The sequence below is a fragment of the Pongo pygmaeus genome, chromosome 13, assembly GCF_028885625.2.
Source record: "Pongo pygmaeus isolate AG05252 chromosome 13, NHGRI_mPonPyg2-v2.0_pri, whole genome shotgun sequence".
In the NCBI taxonomy this organism is placed as follows: domain Eukaryota; kingdom Metazoa; phylum Chordata; class Mammalia; order Primates; family Hominidae; genus Pongo; species Pongo pygmaeus.
In genome coordinates, this window is record NC_072386.2 from 107,541,310 (window position 1) to 107,561,255 (window position 19,946).

Genomic DNA, 19,946 nt, shown 5'->3' on the forward strand with positions numbered 1-19,946 from the left:
ATCCTTCACAAGCCAAGTGCCCCCATGCAATGCATCGAGTGACTGGCCCCGACTCCAGCCTACTCCACGTGTCCTGCTGCCCTGACCCTCCCTTCTGCCATCAATGCTCCTGCTATCAATGCACAATGTGATCCAGAGAAAGGAGGCACACATCCCTTCTTTATACCACTCTGAACCATGAACTACATCTTTTAATCATGGACACACTGCATCATATGGTTGCTTCCTTAACTGTACTACAATTCTACAATTCCTACTGCTTCTAAAACTTCTCATTCATTGAATATCAGTTACATGTAATATACTGTACTAGTAACCCTATACACATTATGTCATCCTAATAACCACCATATAAGAAAAACACACTAATCTCCAACTTCCTGGTTCTGACATTGAGGCTCGAAGAGGTGAACAAACTTGGCTCAAGTTAATTCTACACTCTTTCCTACTCCTTCTTCTCTTTTTGGTTTTTCTACTTCTAGAGACTAGCACAATGTTCACTACACAGGGAAGTACCTGGTGTGCATTTGTTGAGGATTGCACCTGGAGATGTATGGCCCATGTTTCCAGAATGCACTGTATCTGACTAGGGGTGCTGCCTAGTCCCAAGTCAGATTCCAGTATCTGGAGCAGTCACACAGGAACATCTGTTGGGGACCCTGGAGCAGTGAATGAATATACTACCCTAAAGTGCCCCAAGAGTCATTGCTGACTCTGCTAGCCCAGGTGGTTAACAGCTGAAAAAAGAGATAGAAGAGGAGAGAAAAGAGCATGCATGTTCTGTCTGCTGTCCTTCTCTCCCTTCTTCCACTGCCATGCATCCCTTGGCACTACACTGCAGCCAAACTGAAATGGAAGTTCCTCCTGGCTGGGCATGGTGGCTCACACCTGGAATCCCAGCACTTTGGAAGGCTGAGGTGGGCAGATCACTTGAGGTCAGGACTTCGAAACCAGCCTGGCCAACATGGTGAAACCCCATCTCTACTAAAAGTACAACAATTAGCCAGGCGTGGTGGTATGTGCCTGTAATCTCAGCTACTGTGGAGGGTGAGGCAGGAGAATAGCTTGAGCTTGGGAGGTGGAGGTTGCAGTGAGCTGAGATGGCACCACTGCACTCCAGCCTGGGTGACAGAGTGAGACTCTGTCTCAAAAAAAAAAAAAAAAATTCCTCCTTAGGCATGCCACACTTTGCCAGTTCAAGGCCCTGTGCCTTGCCCATAAAGAAAACATCTCTGGGTTTTTCTCATCCAACATCTATTTGCTACCTGTCCTGCTTTTTCACTGGGGAACGATCCTACCTGTGATCTCAATCCAAGTGGTTAAGGTGCCCCTCATTCAACCCTGGTTTCAAGGGTAAGTTGGTGACCCAGGTCTGCCTAATTAGAGCACTTTGTCTCTTGAGAGATTGATGTGGGATATTGGCAAAGATCCCAAAATAGGCCAAAGAGAGGCACCATGGCTTAGAGATGAGGAACATGGACTCAAGAGTCAGACTCTCAGGATTCCAAACCTGGTTCTATTACTTACTGGCTGTGTGATCTCAGGCAAGGTACATAATCCTCATTGTGCCTCAGTTTCCTCCTGCATTAAATGGAGCTAATAATGAGTGAAGACTAAATGAACTTATTTCAGTAAAGCACTTGGAACAATGCCACCTAAGGATGAGTGATGATTGCCATTCCTCAGTGCCAGGACTTCTGCATAAACCATTGGGAAAGGGGGCATCTCATTACTCTGGCAATGCTTAATTGTGGTTGTAAGCCTGGAGAGGTCAGTGAGAGTGTGCCTGAAAAAGAAAAACAGAAAAACAGAGTACACCAGAGAAACACAGAGATGAGGAACGAAAAGAAACAGGAATAGTGAGTCCCAACATTTGGGAGCATATAAACTTTACTATGCCAAAAGCCATTGGCACTCTGGAGTTTTCAAGCCCTGATATCTTTTGTTTTCTACTTAAGACTAAGTAGGTGATCCATTCCTTGTTTTGCTACCGAGTGCATTTGTACTCAAACTTTAGTGAGCATTAGAATCACCTGAGGACTTCTTAAACCAGAATTCTGGGCACACCTCCAAAATACCTAATTTAGTAGGTGTATTATTACTTAGTTTCTGTGGCTGCTGCAACAAATCACCACAAACTGGGGCGGCTTCAAACAACCAGAAATGTGAAATCAGTATCCCTGGGCCAAAATCAAGGTGTCAGCAAGGTGGTCCTCCCTCTGGAGCCTCTGGGGAACAATCTTTTCTTTGCCTCTTTCAGCTTCTGGCGGCAGCTGGCATTCTGTAGCTTGTGGTTTCCTCACTCCAGTCTCTAATTCCATCTTCAAATTGCCTCTCCACTGTGCATGTCAAATCTCACTGTGCTTCTTTCTTATAAGGGCACTCATTATGATGTTTCAGACCTGTCCAGATAATTCAGAATAATCAACCTTTGACAAAATGCGGCATAACATCTGCAAAGACCCCTTTTCCAAATAACATAATATTTATAGGTTCTAGGAGTTTAAGATCTGATACCTTTGGGGATCATTATCAGTCTACACTAGATATGAGAATTTACATATCTAATAAGTTTCTAGGTCATGCTAATGCTACTGGTCCAGGGAATACATGTTGAAAACCAGTGAGCTAGTGACTTCCTGCTAACACTTCAAAATTTGGCATAGAAGTTTTGAGTCCTTTCTTTTAACCTCCAGGTGGGTTTGACCACCTCTGACTTTGTGTCTTTTCTCTGCCTTGAACTTTCCCTCTATTCTTCTTCAACTGTCACAAAGTATGACATTTTTTGTTTGCAATTTTGACTCATTTAAAGCACTGAAATCTTTGTCTTATTTTTATATCTCTATTACTTAGTTTAAAATATGGTAGGTGTTCAGTAAATTCTCAGTACTTGGAATTGAAAGGCCAAAAGAACAAGGAGACATTCCTAATTCTATTCAGAACTAACTCAATGTGAAAACTATCGCCAAGTGAGCCATGCCAGCTTGCACTCTGATATCCCATTATTCTTTCAACGTTGTTCAGGAATTAACAGTATTTCACCATTTCATTTTCATTGATTTGAGATCACAGAAAAATGACTGAGGGGCTCCAAAAGCTGAGCTTTGTGGGTGATTATTATTCCAACTATAATAGCTATTCTCACATTTCTCTTATAAGAAGAATCTGCTCCAGGTGAAATTGTGAAGAAGGCCCAGTATGCATTAATAAGTGTTGTTTGCCACGCTTCTCCCTCCACAAGCATCTTTTATTCCATCTCTCAAGTCAGTCTCTTGTTTCATGCTCCTTGCTATACCACGAAACTCCTGAAAGCAGAGTTGGCTGTATTCATCTCTGTATACCTATGGTATCCGGCACAGTATCTGGTACACAGGAGGGATCCAGCTAAGGTTTTTCAGAATTAAAATATATCTGTATGCAATTCAGCTAGAGATTTGCTCTTCCACCTTGGTAGCTGGCATCATTAGTGTCTCAAATGCTAAAAATCTCATTCCGAGCAGCTTCCTGCTAGGACAGGCTGGAGAATGGGAGCTGTCCAGGTGAGAGTTTTATTTTGCCCTTCAGCCTCTCACACTTGAAAGCCTTCCCCCTCACCTTAGATTGCACAAAGCCAAAGCTTAGCCACAGTTCTTGAAAAATTGGCAATGTTCTCTCTCTTGAAAATATTTGCCTAATTCCCTCAGTCAGATACGTCTTCTTTCTTTTCCAATCCTTTCCAGTCCCCTAGGGCACTCTACGTTTACCACACATGTGACTCTTCATTCATTCTGTAACCACGTCCATGTACATAAAGCCACAGACCTAGCATACTGAACTGGAATTCATAGACTCATTTAAGTCTTCCCCAAAGCCCATGACAAAGTGGTTAATATGAATCCTCAATACTGAGCAACTATTGATTTTCAGTTGCACCATAGGTTGTCTTTAGCCTTTCAGCGAAAACATGAGAAAATAATGAAAAGATAAAGAGAACAAAAGCCACTGTGTTACAATAATGAGCATGATAACTAATGCTTCTAGAGACTTCACCATGTAGCAAACTCACTGCTTTACATGTAATATGTCACTTAATCTTCATCACTCCATATATGAGATGAGATTTTTATTTCCATTATTCTCAAGGGGAAAACACAGCTCCAGAAAAACTCCTGCAGCAAGCAAATGATGGGGCTAAGATTTGCACTCAGCCAATTAGCTTGAGGTCCATAGCCTATGCCCTCAGACAATAAACTTTATGTTTAATCAAAATATAGAATACATAGAGAAAAGTGTGAAGCTCAATGAATTTTCACAGAGTTAAAACGCTCATGTAACCACTACCCATAACAATAAATCAAACATTATCAGCATCACATAAGCCCATTCGGAGTTCCCCATGTCACCACCCTCTCCATCACCCAGAAGTAATCTCTATCCTTTCTTCTAACATCATAAATTAGTTTTCTACTCATTAATGAAACTAGTTTTTTTGTTTTTATATAAACATATAATATTATTTTGTGTCTGGTTTCCAAAATTCTATATCATATTTGTTAGATTCATCCAAGGTGCTATGTATGGTTACTGTGTTCTTTCATATTCATTGTTAATGGCATTCCATTGTGTTATTATTCCATAATTTATTTATCTAATTTTTCACTGATGGGTATTTGTATTTTTTTTCTAGCTTTCTAGCAGTACAAATGAGTGCTTCTATTCGTATTTTTGTAAGTCCTATTTGTGGTACACATTTACATATTTCTGTTATACATATCCTTATGGGCGAAACTGATGAGCTATAGAAGATATATACCTCCAACTTTAGCACATACCACTCCACAGGTTTACATAGTGGACATACTTATTTATATTCTCACTATAAAACTATGAAAGCCACAGTTGTTCCATATCCTTCCTAACATTTGTTATCATTAGTTGTTTTAAATTTAGCTGCCTTGGTAAGTCACAGCCTGTACATTTAACTACTAAGTTGTTCTGCCTACTGTAGTGTGAGATCTCATACTTGACCAAGAATTTATCACAGATTAAAAATCAAAGAATCAACTTGCAGTGCACGTTCAAGTTTTCCTTTCCAATCCTACTGTAATGCTTACCTTCCATTTCCCTTTGATTCTGCTTTTCCACGTAGTCTTTCCTCTAATCTCTTTGTTGTGATTCCAGGGCAGTATTATTGGCTATCTATAATTATGATCTATTATTTATTAAATTTCCAACATACCATCTGACTGGAACTTATTAATTCTCTAAATGCCCATGATATGCTTGCCTGGGCAATGTCATGTCAAACAAGGTTTATTAGTGCAGCTTGGAAAACTCAATCTACATAGTGCAGATTCTCTCAAATGGTGATGATTGCAATCTTTTATCCCCTATTGCAGATCAGGGATTGAAATGTGGCTTCATCTCTTACTAGTGAAGGCATTACCTCTATGCCTCAGGTTTGTTTATTTATTTTTGAATCTGAAAACTGAGCATCACCTCATGGAGCTGATGTAAGAATGTAATAATATTAGTGAAGTATTTGGCACTTAGAAAATGATCAATGGATATGAACTATTATTATTATTATTGTTACCCTCTGTGAGGAAGGCACTGTTATTATCCCCATTTTGCAGACAAATAAATGAAAACGTAGAGAATTAAACTTGGCTGCCATGATCACACAGTTCACACTTGGTAGAGATGGAATTCTAAAGCAGCCCTATCCAGCTCCAGAATATGTGTTACCATTAGCCAGTCTGAGAGAGCTGCATCATCTGAATCTTCATCGAAATCATGGATGCAATGTCAACAGGACAGAACTATGAGGAAAGCTAGTCAAGACTTTCTTTTCAGCTGATTTCAAACAAGGTAACTGTGTCTCTTTGAGAATAGTCTTTTAAACCAGATGGTCCTTGCTTTATCTTTAAAATATATAATGCAGAGAGAACTTAGCACATGCTTTACTAAAATCTCATATACTTCAATTCTATCAAAAATGAAAACAATGGTAAATATCGATGAATCAGTATGTGAATGTGTGTGTGAAGCTATTTTAGTTCCTAGTAATAACTATTTCATATCCTAAGTGCCATCTCTTTATAAATCTATTCGTTTTAAAACATCCTCTTTTGGGAAATGCTAATAGCCTAAAAAAGCATGATAAGTTCATCCCTCCCAATGAAAGCTGACAAGGTGAGGGTAAAAACATCTTAAAGTAAGAGAGTTGGGTTCTAGGAGCTTTCTGTCAAGATGCCATAGAAATACTGATAGCATTGTGATTTAGAATGACCGAAAGGCAACTATGGAGCTGTTGAAAAACAGTCACTGGTAGTTAGGGGGGCCATGATTTAATTCTAGTTCATGAGCCAATAAGCTGTGTACAAATCAGTTTTAGAAGTAAAACTACTCTATTCTTGGTAACATCAGAATTTCTAGAATGCTTCCCCTCATCAAATTGGGAGAAATAAACCCTCCACTAGAAAGCTCCAGAACAGTGCTAAGATCAGATCTAAGACCACAGACTTAATTAACTCAATAAACATTTAATAGATGTCCAATATGTACTAGGAGCTGGGGATTAAAAAGCTAAATAAGTTATTTTCCTTGACCTTGAGAAGTGCACCATAATGGGGCAGAATGATATGTAAGCATCTAATTAGTACGCAGTAAAGTAAGTCTATAATGAAGTTAGCTACAAGCTGCAGGATAATGTAAAGTGAAATGTAGTCTCCATGCTTTTATAAGTTAAGAACAAAAGATTTAGCCTGGACATTTTTTTTTTTTTTTCTGCGATGGAGTCTCACTCTGTTCCCCAGGCTGGAGTGCAGTGGCTCGATCTCAGCTCACTGCAACTTCCGCCTCCTGGGTTGAAGAGATTCTCCAGCCTCATCCTCCCAAGTAGCTGGGATTATAGGCACACACCATCACATCAGGCTAATTTTTGTATTTTTAGTAGAGACCAGATTTCACCATGTTGGCCAGGCTGGTCTCGAACTCCTGACCTCAGGTGATCCATCTGCCTTGGTCTCCCAAAGTGCTGGGATTGCAGGCATGAGCCACTGCGCCTGGCCTTTAGCCTGGACATTTAAAATTCATAAATTAGCCCAAAGTACATCCCATGGACTACAACAGAAAGCATCCCATTTTCTAAACTTTTGCCTTTGTGACTCTCCAACATACTGTTAAGTAAAGATAAGATCATTAATAATCCCATGATGAGCTAGATAATGCATCAGCCTCTCTTATATGTAATATAAACCAAAAAGGAAAGCAATAGTGTTGAAACGTAAGGCATTGAGACACAGTAATGGAGGTCACATCTAAGAGTTTAGGAGCATGGCATATTTGACAGTGTTCTTCACATCAACTAAAGAGCAAGAACACTCCTTAGGGGTTCCTGTGGTTCTCCAACAGGCGGACTTCCAAGGTTTTAAGAAGTACCTATGCAGAGTACTGGAGACGATTCCCTACCTGACATCTGCAGGGTCTTCCGTGACGAGCACATCGGTCTTGCAGCTGGCCAGGGGGTTGATGGACAGCTCCACAGGCGGAACCACAAAGCTTTTGCTGACAGGAAGCCAGAGGCCTTGGCCCAAGCTGAAAGTAGACCTGCAATGTAAGAGTTTCCATTGGGGAACTCCCTGGGAAGCAGAGAGCAAACAGAAAAAAGGGGCCCCTGTTCCCATCCCTTCTAGGGCAATTTCCTACTTCTCCACCCATATCCCCTGCATTATTTAAAGAACAATGTTGGCCAACTTTCTCCAGACCTGGATGATCATTTCTCAAATCTGTTAAACATTTAGCTCATGAATTGCTTTGTGTTGCTAAGTTCCTTTTCCTGATTCACTAGTGGACTCGGTGAGGATAGGGACCATTGCCGCTCTGATTTTCCAGCAGTCCTGACATACAGCAGGAGTTCCATAAGCAACTGCTATGTCAGCAGGGACAGTCTGGCACAAAGGTTAAGAGCACAGACTTTGAATCAGTTTGAACTAAAATTTGATTCCCAGTTCTGCCACTTAATTTGCTGTATGTCTTTATCTACACGTGCATTGAAGTTTTACACAAGATTTTGTGGAGGTGGTGGGAAGAGGTTCTATGGTTACAGAGTATTTTTAAACCACTGGACTTAATAATCAGTAATGTCTCCTCCAGTTCAAGTATCTGAGTCTATAAGTCTAGCTGCCAGACAAATGGAAATTAGATTCCCATAGCAACCTGGGCCATGATGGTACATTAGTGCCAGGGAGAGTCCTTTTGTACTCAGTGCAGCTCAGAAGTGCACAGGCTCAATAGTCTAAGGATCCATGACAACATCTTCCTAACAGTCCTTTCTCCATTTCCCAGAATTATGCCCCAACAAGAAAGCCAACTCACCTGAGAATCTTTTCAGGGGCTTGCTCCCCTGTCACCAGATCATAGCCCCTCTCAAGTGTCGTGTAGGGCCAAGGTCTATGGGAAGAAGGAGAGGGGAGAGGAGATGACATTAGTCAGAGGCAGGTAGAATTCACATGTGGACACTGCTCTAGAGTAGCTTTACAAACAACCAAACCCTGCAGAAATAATTATTGGGCAAGACTATTTATATTATAAAAGAATGTCTCCAATTTACAGGATTCAGCACTTTCATAAAGTGTGCATGTCCGTTCAGGAGTCTGTTTAAAAATGTTCTTCTTTCCTTTGGCAGTCCACTTAAGAAAGTGTTCATTGATTACTTTGTTTGGGCAAGTGACTTAAATGTCAGCCTTTGCTCTCTAGAATATTCACCAATCATGTACCTTTAATACTAAAATGTGATTCCATGGGAAAGTAGGATTCACTTCCCATTGGGTTTTGCAGGAACACTACTGTTGCAGAGAAAGAGTCCTCTTTGTGGAGATGCTTGGGGCTTCTGGTAACAGAACAGAGGAGGTAAAAGTGGGTCCTGAACTGTCCCGGACCTGATGCCCTTTGCTACTCACCCTTCACTCTGTCCCCAGTCACTGCGCACACACAAGTGTCTGTGAACAGGGTCAGGGGCATAGCCTTCATGACAGCTGCACTCTCCTATAAGTGAAAAGAAAACAGATTATTGTTAAGTAGAGTCTCCCCAAATAGGCTTTTCTCTGGTTTGCTTGTTTTCCTAAGACATAAAGTGAGCTGCTTAGTTTTAAAAAAGGCACATGGAAAGAGGGTAATCTTGTCCATCAACCACTGTGGTTAACAGAGTTTATTCCTTTGTTCATTCACTCATTTATTCCTTCAACAAATCCTGGCCACACTCTGACAGGTGCTCAGCTCAGCACTGGAGATACAGAGGTCAAAGTCGCAACCCAGCTGCTAAAGGAGCTCACAACTCAAGACAGGGAAACAGGAAGTGATCAGGTGGCTACAAATGGAGGTCTTCTTTTCAAATATTAAAATTATGATAAAGTGCATGTACTCTAGAGGTATAATCAGAAAACTGAATTATCTCCATCTGAATGAATAGGTCTTCACCATCCATAAATCCCAAATTAAATGCCACTATCTCCAAGAAACCTTTGATTTCCCCTTTCAGAAAAACCTGTCTGTAGTCTCCTGGTTTTATTTTGTGTTGTTTTTCATTTTAAAATTATTTTTCCCCTCCTCCCCTTCCCTCTACTGCCATCTCTTCTCTTGTCCTCTTTTCTCCTCTCCCTCTTTCTTGCCATTCTTTTTCATTTCTTTCCCTTCCATCCATTCATTCATGAATCAATCCATCCATCCATCCATCCATTATTTTTTTTTCTGGCCATGCCTTACACTTGGTTGCATGAGTGCTTGCTAGCATTACACACTGCCTTAAGTACATTCTCTCATTGGCCAAGTTCATTTCAAGTGGCCAGCATATGTCCAATTTCCTAGCATATCTTCAGAGACCAGAATCCTAGAAGTGATTTCAGAATCTCTCTGTCCTACTCCTAGCTGTTGTCATTTCTGCTCTACTGTATACTTAAGGTATAGAATTTCTTTTTCTTTTTCTTTTTTTTTTTTTTTTTTTGAGACTGAGAGTCTCACTCCATCACCCAGACTGGAGTGCAGTGACGTGATCTCGGCTCACTGCAACCTCCACCTCCCAGTTTCAAGTGATTCTCCTGTCTCAGCCTCCCGAGTAGCTGGGATTACAGGCATGCACCACCATGCCCAGATAATTTTTGTATTTTTGATAGAGATGGGGTTTCATCATGTTGACCAGGCTGGTCTCAAACTCCTGAACTCAAGTAATGTGCCCACCTTAGCCTCCCAAAGTGCCAGGATTACAGGCGTGAGCCACCACGCCTGGCCTAGAAATATTTTTTGATTTAATGAGTTACTGCTTTTTTCTCTAAGGTTTATTTGTGAGATGCTTGAAGATGCTTTACCAAAAACAGATTCTATTTAAAAATGTGTTTGGGTAATACCACCCCATTCCTCAAAGCCAGTGTAGTGTGATTCTCCATGAGGGTGATACATACACGATTTCACAAACTTATTTTTCTTTGGGAGACTTGTTGATGGAATGACTCATAGGATTAAAATTCTATGGAACACCTCTTGGGAAATGCTAGTGGGAACTTCCCTGGCTTTGCTTACTGCCTAGAATAGGGTCAGTGCTTAACAATGTGAGTTGAATGAATAATTAACTATCTGTTATTGCTCTGGTAAATTTCCAGGCTAATGATGTTGGCTTGTCTTCTTTCTCATCTTCTTGTAATCACATTATCTCTCTCTCTGTATCTCTCTCTGTATGTATCTCTCTCTCTCTCTCTCTCTCTCTCACACACACACACACACACACACACAATACACACACACAGATAAACCTGTCACCCTTGGATCCTACAGTGATTCTGACAGGACCCAAAAGTTCCAAATCATGTCCATGGAAATGTATTACTTAACAGAGATTTAGGGACTATGCAAATTTTATATTTTAATTTTTCTTAAAAGTTTTATTTTTAAATTTTTAAAAATATAAAAACAAGAATAAACACTCAGATATCACATGCCAGAATTTAGGATACTGAAGAAAGTATCAGTTGCCAGATAAACTTATTTTATGCAGGCTTCAGGGGAAAAAAAATAATCTCCTGTCATCTTTGTTTCATCTAAAAAGATACTGAGGATGAGTCAAGATGCCAACAACCTCATGCTATTTGCAACTACATATTTTGGGAATCAGGATTTTCTCAACTTTATACAACTAAAACAAAATATTGTAGTAAATAGAATACTAGGGTAACACGGGTTCTACAACTATCACCCTTAACTCTGGATTTTGAAATGTATGCATTCATAAAGTAAACTTACTGTTATCTCTGATGAACTGTAAATGTTATATATTTGACCTTATTTGAAGCATTCTGAGTGTTTAAAAACACTGTAACTTGTTTTATAGATGACACTGCTGCTTAATCTTTGTATTCCCAGCACCTATTGACAAATAGCCTGCGCTTCATGAACGCTGCCTGAACAAAAATAGTAGTAAGACAGAGTATGGAATGAAGAATGGGTCAGAGATAGTATTCAAAATATTCAGAATGAGGTTGTTGAAAGACACAAGGAGAGACAGAAGACTTGTCCTTTTCCTCTCATCTGCTTACCTGGAAAATAAGGAGGGCTTGCTCACAGGTAGGAATGCTCTCTGTACTCCTTCCCTGCAACTTCATGCCTGGGGTCTTCCACCAAGAGGAAGTGCTGTAAGTAGTGCTACCTAATGAACTGATTGTTGCCAGAGGTAAGAGGAATGGAAGGAAAAGGCTAAGAGCCTTGAATGTGGATGTAAATAATTTACCAAAGCGGGGAGGGGTGGGAGTCACTAATGATGTGTTAAAATGCAACAGTCCCTTCATGAAATATTCACCACTTTAAACACGTCTAATATTAAAGATTAAAAGTCCTGGGATTTGTCCTCGAGACTCCCAGGACTGATTTATGATCTGCCACAAGCCACAGGCCTCATGATTCATAATGGGAGAGGTAAAATAGTTACCTCTGGCAAAGGAGCAGGAAGTCAGGCTGGGGTGGACGAGGAGGGGCCAGCAAGGAGGATCCCTCTTGTTTATGGAAAGGGCAAAGGCTGAGGTCCCTATCTCTCCTGCAGTGACTCTGCAGGAAATAGCACAGTTCACTTCTTTCCTCTTTCTCTCGTTCTTGGAAATATTGGTGACATTGAGAAATTTATTCAGAAAAAGGGTGCTGCTATGTTTTTCTCGCCTCCTCATGCGCTTACCAGGCAAGTTTTCCCTGACTCAGAATGGATCATTAATTACTGATGCTCATTATACAACAAATATATATTTTGTAATTAAGAGGCATTCACCCTGGAGACCCCCATGAGGCTGCCTGGAGAACAGAAATTAGGCAGAGGGAAAAGCCCCTTGAGTGCTAGCAGCAGATGGACCCGGTCCCATCCTTTTGTTCTCTCCCTAGTTGTGTGGCCTTAGGGGAGTCGCCTTTTTGGTTTCAGCTTTCATTTACAGAATAGGAATGATAGCAATGTCCATCTCCTAGAGCTGATGTAAGAACAAATTGAAATAGTGAAGAATGAAGCGAGTGGCTCAGGTGACAATTAGCTGATGGTCATAGTACCCAGAAACTATGCACACTACATGGGTGCAATATATCCATGTAACAAACCTGCAAATGTACCCCCTATATAAATAAAAGTTGAATTAAAAAAAAAAAAAAAAGAAATGTGTTTCCTTCCCTTTAATTCCAAGCTGGCCACTGGGTTCTGGTATATGTTTACATTTAGACAAAACTATCACCCCTAACTCCTTACATGTTAGACATGTAGAGACACAAATTACCTCCTTTTGGGGCCTTAGTTTCTCCTTCTGTAAAATGGAAAGTTGGAGTAGATCACTCATCACTTCTGAGCACCAAGAGTCAGCTGTTTGCATTGCCTTTCCAAATCCCTTACCTCTGCTTTCTGGGTACTGTTTGTTTTAGTTTCAGCTGCAATCATTCTTAGCAGCAGCCTGGGTGTCTCTAGCAAGATCTCCATCAATGCCATAGGTATTGGCTTTATTGACTCCTGTTTCCTATTTTGCTGGCTCAGCTAAATCTCCACTATTTGCAACCAGGCATTTCCTTCTTGTCAGATGCAAAGCCTCTGACAGCCAGAGCTGAGGGTAATTAACCTCTTCCCTGGGTGACTCCTTTCTTCAACTCTGCTTCTGCACACCCAGAGCAGCAAGGCCCTCAAAGAACAGCTCTCTAGGGATGCATGTAACCATGCTGACTGTGAACTCCTATATGGGGATAGGGAACCCCCTATTCCTATAACTCTAGTACCTTCCTTGCTCACCACTGCATCTCAGCACCTCCTGCATTGCCTAGTACAGAGTAGGGATTCAGTAAATAAATGCTAAATAGATGAAGGGATATATTTCACAATAGTGATGCCTATGCCAATGGAATAGGGCAATAATTTTTTACTTGCCTGTTCCCCCACTAAGCTGGGAATTTCTTGATTGCAAAAACATTTTCTTAATCATCCAGTATTCTAATAATTAGTATAATGCCTGATAAAGGGTAGGCAACTCATTTATTGAATGAATGAATGAATGAATGAGTGAATTCATACATATATCATGATTACCATGAATTTAGGCTGAGTTCATTTAGAATAACGATGACTCTGCTGAGGATTGGAAGAAACTTTCCATATCCAAGATAGGTATTTGCTAAGGAAACAAAGAGTGCAAACACAAGTGCTGATGAAATGTCAAAAATAGATTTCTATTTTACATCGGAGCAGAAAAGACCCTTAAAGATCAGCTAGTTCAAACTTTCCAGTTTCATTATTCAGAAGAGGAAACTCAAGCTAAGAGAGTAAAGGAGTTTGTCCAAATCACTGGCCTAGCCTCTGGGCCAGCCAGGATGGAAACCCAGGGCTCTTGGCCACCACTTCAGTGTCCTTTTGCTGCATTGGTGGTATCAATAGTTCAATGCATCCTGAAGTCTTTTGCAGCAATTTTTCTGTACATTTTTGACATTACCAAGTTTTCTAAAAATGAGAGCATTGACAAACAGGTATTATTTAAACAGTAAAATGAAATTGAAATACCCTTAAGTACATTAAAAACATACAAGTATATGTTGTTAGTAATGGAGACCTAAAAAAAAGAATTTACTGTCTTCACTATATCGGTTCTCATAAGGGAATTCAATTAGATGGTTTTCTATCTGGCTAGTTTCCAGAACTGTGTTATCAGCAGTAGATGAGTTGCGTTGGTTTTAAAAGATTTACTCTTCATGTCTCCTGGTTGCCATTTGTTGAGGTCTCTTTCTATGTTATATGCATTCTCAGTCCAGAAACTCTTGGGTAAAAACAACAAAACGCCTTGATCATGAACAATCTGTGTTCATCTCCTGTGAGGCTCTTCCAAACAGGACAATGCCTTCTTGTTAAACACACAAGGCCAGTAGGCTGGTGAAACAGTTCAGAGTGTGGGTGGGCCTTGAAATCATCATGTACTGCATTCAAATCCTGGATCTGCCTGCCACTTCAAGTTTGCAAGAACCTGATAAATTGATTCTTCTCTCCCTGAGCCTGTTTCCTTTACCTGTAGTGGAGCTGATATCATATACCTGTGGGAAGGATCAAGTACTGTACTTGAAAAATCCTCAGCACAGTCTTTGGCACATTTCTTCTTGCTGAGAACACAACAGCTGTTTGGGTTCATATAATTATTGTTCTTGGGTAGGAAAGGCCCATCCAGTATGTTGTTTTAGCAGAAAGGAAAGGTGCTTAGAATGAAAGATGGTCAAAAATCAAAGGTGTGCCCTTTGCAAAACCCAAAAGACCATAGTTACTTTATCTGTAATTTGGGGCGTTTTTTTTTTAAATTATTATTATTTTAGAGACAGGGTGTTGCTCTGTTGCCCAAGCTGGAGTTCAGTGGTGCAATCATGGCTCACCGCAGCCTTGAGCTTTTGGGCTCAAGAGATCCTCTTGCCCCAGCCTCCCAAGTAGCTAGGACTATCAGCACGTGCCATCATTCCCAGCTAATTTTTAATTTTTTTTGGTGAAATGAGATCTAACTATGTTGCAGAGGCTGAGATCGTGTTCAAATTCCAACAGTTTGAATGAGATAATCCCCAAAGCTGTTCCCGTGTTTCCAGAGCTACGAAGACATGTTGCCTGTGTCCATGGCAGCCCCTGCTGAAGGAGGTATGGGCACGGACAAGGCATAAGCCAGAGGCTGCTGCCTCCTCCATTCCAGCAGCACAGAGGAGCTCATGGCTTGCCCATGAGAGTGCAAAGCCTCCTTCATAAGCCATCCTGGCTGTCTGACTCCCCTCCCCAAACCCTGTCATTGTTATGATTCCATTTTCACTTGCTTCTAACTCAGTCATCACTTATCATCACTGGCCAGGGACGCTGCCTGCTGTTCACTTTCTTATTTACTCTTCTTGTCACTGTGGTTTGAAAAGACATCTCTCTGGGCCCTTACAGCAATAAACATGGAACCCTTCCCCATTCTGACTCCAAGTAAGCCACCTGGGCCTCTTCACCTCTGTAGCTCTGTAACTCAACTCAGGGCCAGGCACGTAGTGGGAAAAGCATGGGTTGGGCATAACATTATGAGGGTCTGCTTTGTGCTAAAAGTGGTGTGTGACATTTGACATGTGTCATTGCATGTCACAGCCTTGACTAGTACGAGGAGGAAGGTACTGATGCCCTCCTTGTAAAATAAGGAAACTGAAGCTAAGACTCGACTAGTCAGTTGCCCTAGGTCATAGGGCCAGGTCTCCAAAGCTCATGCTTGCTTACACCACCACAAACATCACAACAATAAACATAACCACAAGGACAATAACAAGGACAGCTGCCTTTGACAATGATCATGTGTGAGACACTGAGGGTCATTCCTCTGCAGTACTTAATTATGCATTTGCTTCTTTGCCATGGTTAATTGTGGGAAGAGTAAATTTTCTTTCCTGCCCTTTGTCTTCAGGCTTGGCATATTACTTGCTTTGGTCAATGGGATGATGACAGCCAGGACTTAAATAATCAACGTTGGAAATATATTTATGTGGATAGGCTTTCCCTCTTGTACTCCTGCCTTTTGCCATTAGAAAAAACATCTCCAGGCTGTGGCTGGTCCATGAAGGATGAGAGATGTGTGGAACAGATCTGGATTCATCCTCAGCTTAGAGCCAAGGGCAGCTGAGTCCTGGCTAGATCAGTCCACCCAGATGTGTGACAAAGGAGAAAAAGATGCTTACTTATAGTTGTTGACAATAAAATGTGATTGATATGCAGCACTATTTTGGCAAAAGTTTCTGATGTACTTTAAAGCTAGATGTCCACATTTCTATGAGTAATGGTACCAGTTTCTTTCCTAATTGGAAACTTCAGAAAAACTTCCAGCGGGGCCCTATTTTGCACCCTCAGCATCTGAGTGATATCTGAATCCCACTGATTCTACCGCTTTGGTTTTATCCAGACCCATTTATTCCCATCTGTCTTCTCTGCCACTGGCCTGGTTCAGGCCCTCAGCATTGTCCATGTGCTATGAACCTATTTTCTGGGTCCCTACATCTAATCTGACTGTTGGCCAGTTATCTTTTCAAAGAACAGCTGCACCCATGGCCTTCCCCAAAAACTCTCAGTGGTTTTCAGTTGCCTTCAGGGTAGAGGTCATATATCCCAGTCAAAGCCTTTCATCACTGGCCCCAGCCAATTTTTCCCACTTTATCAATAACTCTGCCTCCCTGTGACTTTTATGCTCCATTTTTTTCTGAGTCTATTGGTAAGAGCAGGGTCACTTGAGACCAATCTTCAGACTCTGTGAAGCTTCTTTCAGCAGGTCTGCCTTGGTTCTACCCAGGGGTCCCACTCAGAGATCCCACTCAAGCAAAGCCTGAGCCCTGGAGAGAGACAAAGTCAATGAAGCAGAGACTAAAGTAAGAGGGAGAGGAGAAAAGGGAAAATTAAGTGGCAAACAACTATTTTGTAAAAGAATGAGATAATCTGGGCACTGTTGAGTATAAGTAATGTCATCAGGGGATACATTTTACAGCCCTGAATCCTCTGCAAATCATTCTACCTTTCTGGACCTCAGCCTTCCCATCTGTAAAATGAGTGGGTAGTACTTGGATCTCCCACTTTTCCAAATCTTGTTCAAATTGCAGCCCTTGATTCTTCCTCTAATACAGTCTGGTCCAGTTTCTTGAAATCAGCATCTCTCTTATAATTCAGGAAGCAGGATAAGTTTGGGGGCTTGGGGGAACAGAGGCTTGGTAGGCAAAGGAACACGATTTGCGTGAAATAGCAAGAGGATATAATTAGAAGCTTTATGAAATGAGGAAGATTCTTTATAAGTCTACTCAGCCAAATGTATTGTGTGACGTGAGGTAGTTCCCTCCCTCCCTGGGGCTCAGTTTCTCTATCTGTACAGTGAGGAGGCTGGTCTTGACATCTGAGCAACTTCACATGGGTGTCTCTGATATCCCCTTCTTCCTTATACTGCTGGTGTGAGACCTTGCAACCTTGTTCTTCCCAAAGCACTGAGACAAACGTGGACTCTGCATTGTAGCTGCTGGCCCCTTATTGTCATTCATCAGCATGCCTCTGAGGGTACAAAGAAAAAATAATCAGAGGCCGAAAGGTTCTGGTGGCACAGGCTGGTGATCAGGTCTGATAAGAGATTAGAGTTCTTAATCAAGGCTACATGGGGGCTAATTGGTGTTGGCTCAGCTCATGTGGGCAGTCCATACGGGGTGGTCAGGCTGCTGAGAGGCTGCCAGCCAGGCCCCATCAGGGCCCCCACTCCAGGTTCTCAGCCAGGGCAACCCTTTCCACTGGCCCCATTCCCTTTCTTTCTAGCCTCTTCCACCTCTGAGTGCACCACAGACATGATTATATGTTATTAGTGTCTAGGAGAAAAGCATGTGGCAAAGAGCTTCCCACAAAATCATGGCTGATTAAGGATGGAGTGGGGTGAAGAAATCTCACTAACAGCCTGGAATGGACACAGAACATGTATTTCCAACAATCCAGAAGGATCTGGCTTCAGCTGATGAACACAGGACGCTTAACATGGATGCACAGAGCTGGGCCTGCTGGTGAGAGGCTGGCTTCTCCTCACCCTCGCTGCACACCAGAGCCCTGCAACCTCTAAGCTTCTCAGAAGCACCAGGAAGGCATGGAGAGCAGAGGGATACAGCCTGGTAAGGGGAAAGGTGTTGGCCTGGCAACCAAGGCCACTGGAGGCTGAATCCTCTGTGGCCTGCATCAATCACTGCACCTCTGGGCCTCATCAGAAAACGGGCATCTTAAACTCAATTTTTAAAATTGTCACAAAGCTTGCAGACAATATATTAAAAACAGTTACTGCATCGCCAGACATGTAGGCAGCACTTGGTATGTTGCAGTGTCGTTATCGTGATTGCTGCCAGCACTGCTGTCCTTGCTGTGCTGTTGTCCAGGCTGCCCCCCCCAACCCCCTGCAGTCACGTTTCCTCCTTGATTTGGTGTCCTTGCCCCTCTGGGCTGCAGCTGCCCTTCCAGGCTTCCTGCTGTGTTAGTTCCTCCTTTTCTCCCCCTGACCCGATTCATCTCTGGTCCAGATCTTACTGCTGCAGACCAGCTACGCTTCTCTGGATAATTACTCTATACCTGGCACAGGGGAGATGGAGGCAGAGAGATGAATCCATCCTATTTTTTCTACTTTCAAGCAGCTGGCATTAGCGTAGGAAGACTTGGAGGAAAATACATCACTGCACAAGGTGTGATTCAGGCTAGAAGAGGAGTGTGCAGGAGGTATAGCAGCCCAAAAGAGGATTGTTGAGCTCTGCCCAGGATGGGGGCTCACCAGTGAAAAGGGAGGATAATAATAATAATGAGAGAAACCCCAGAGGGATAACTACCTGCCAGGCAGTGTGGGAAGTTCTTTGTTTAGCTTAACTCACATGATCCTTCCAACAAACCTACGAAGTGGGCTCTATTACTAACCCCATCTTGCAGACGCGCAGACAGAGGCCCAGAGGGGTAGTACCCTGCTTGCTGAAGGTCACAAAGTCAAGTGTGCCAGAGCCAGAACTGGAATCCATCCAGCAACTGTGCTGCTCCAGAGATGGTGCTGCTGTCCTCAGGCTGCACTGACTCCCTTTCCAGGAGAATTAAGTGTTTTACAGAGAGAACAACAGGGATGAAAGCAGGCCACAGTGTGCGTGGAAAATGGTGGGCCCTTTTGCTTTGCTGGATCAGTGGGGCATACTCCAGGCACAGCCAGAAGGCTTAATGTGCACTGAGGAATCCTGCCCTGGTTCTGCAGGTATGAAGAAGCAGTCCCTGGAAACTGCCATAACCCCTCTGCAAAAATACAGTTGTGCCCTCTTATCTACAAAATGAGTTCCAACCCACCCAGTGGATGCCTGAAACTGTGGACAGTACTGAACCCTATTGATGTGGTTTGTCCTCAACCGAATCTCATGTTGAGTTGTAATCCCCAGTGCTGGGGGAAGGATCTGGAGGGAGGTGATTGGATTATGGAGACGGACTTCCCCCTTGCTGTTCTCATGATAGTAAGTTCTTATGAGATCTGGTTGTTTAAAAGCGTGTAGCCTTAATCAAGGCTACATGGGGACTAATTGGTATTGGCTCAGCTCATGTGGGCAACCCATGTGGGGTGGCCAGGCTGCTGAGAGGCTGCCAGCCAGGTCCCATGAGGGCCCCTGCTCCAGATTCTCAGCCAGGGCAACCCTTTCCACTGGCTCCCTTCACTCTCTCTCTCTCCTGATCTGCCATGTGAAGATTGTGCCTGTTTTCCCTTCACCTTCTGCCATAACTGTAAGTTTCCTGAGGTCTGCCAGCCATGCTTCCTGTACAGCTTGTGGAACTGTGAGTCAATTAAAGCTCTTTTCTTCATAAATTACCCAGTCTCAGGTAGTTCTTTATAGCAGTGTGAGAACAGACTAATGAACCCATATTTACTATGTTTTTTCCTATATGTACATACCCATGATAA

At 42.3% G+C, this 19,946-nt stretch overlaps 1 protein-coding gene across 5 annotated transcripts in view; it reads right to left on the reverse strand.

The window, feature by feature from the left end:
• ASTN2 (astrotactin 2) overlaps positions 1-19,946 on the reverse strand; it is a 999,842-nt gene that overhangs the window by 547,197 nt on the left and 432,699 nt on the right. For 4 of the 5 annotated variants that reach the window (XM_054500794.2, XM_054500795.2, XM_054500792.2 and 1 more), the window contains 3 exons: positions 8,943-9,027; positions 8,359-8,433; positions 7,453-7,590 (listed from right to left, as the gene is read on the reverse strand). In XM_054500794.2, the coding sequence (XP_054356769.1) occupies positions 7,453-7,590; positions 8,359-8,433; positions 8,943-9,027 (298 nt within the window). The remainder of the gene's footprint in view (positions 1-7,452; positions 7,591-8,358; positions 8,434-8,942; positions 9,028-19,946) is intronic. The other variant, XM_054500793.2, reaches the window with a different exon arrangement.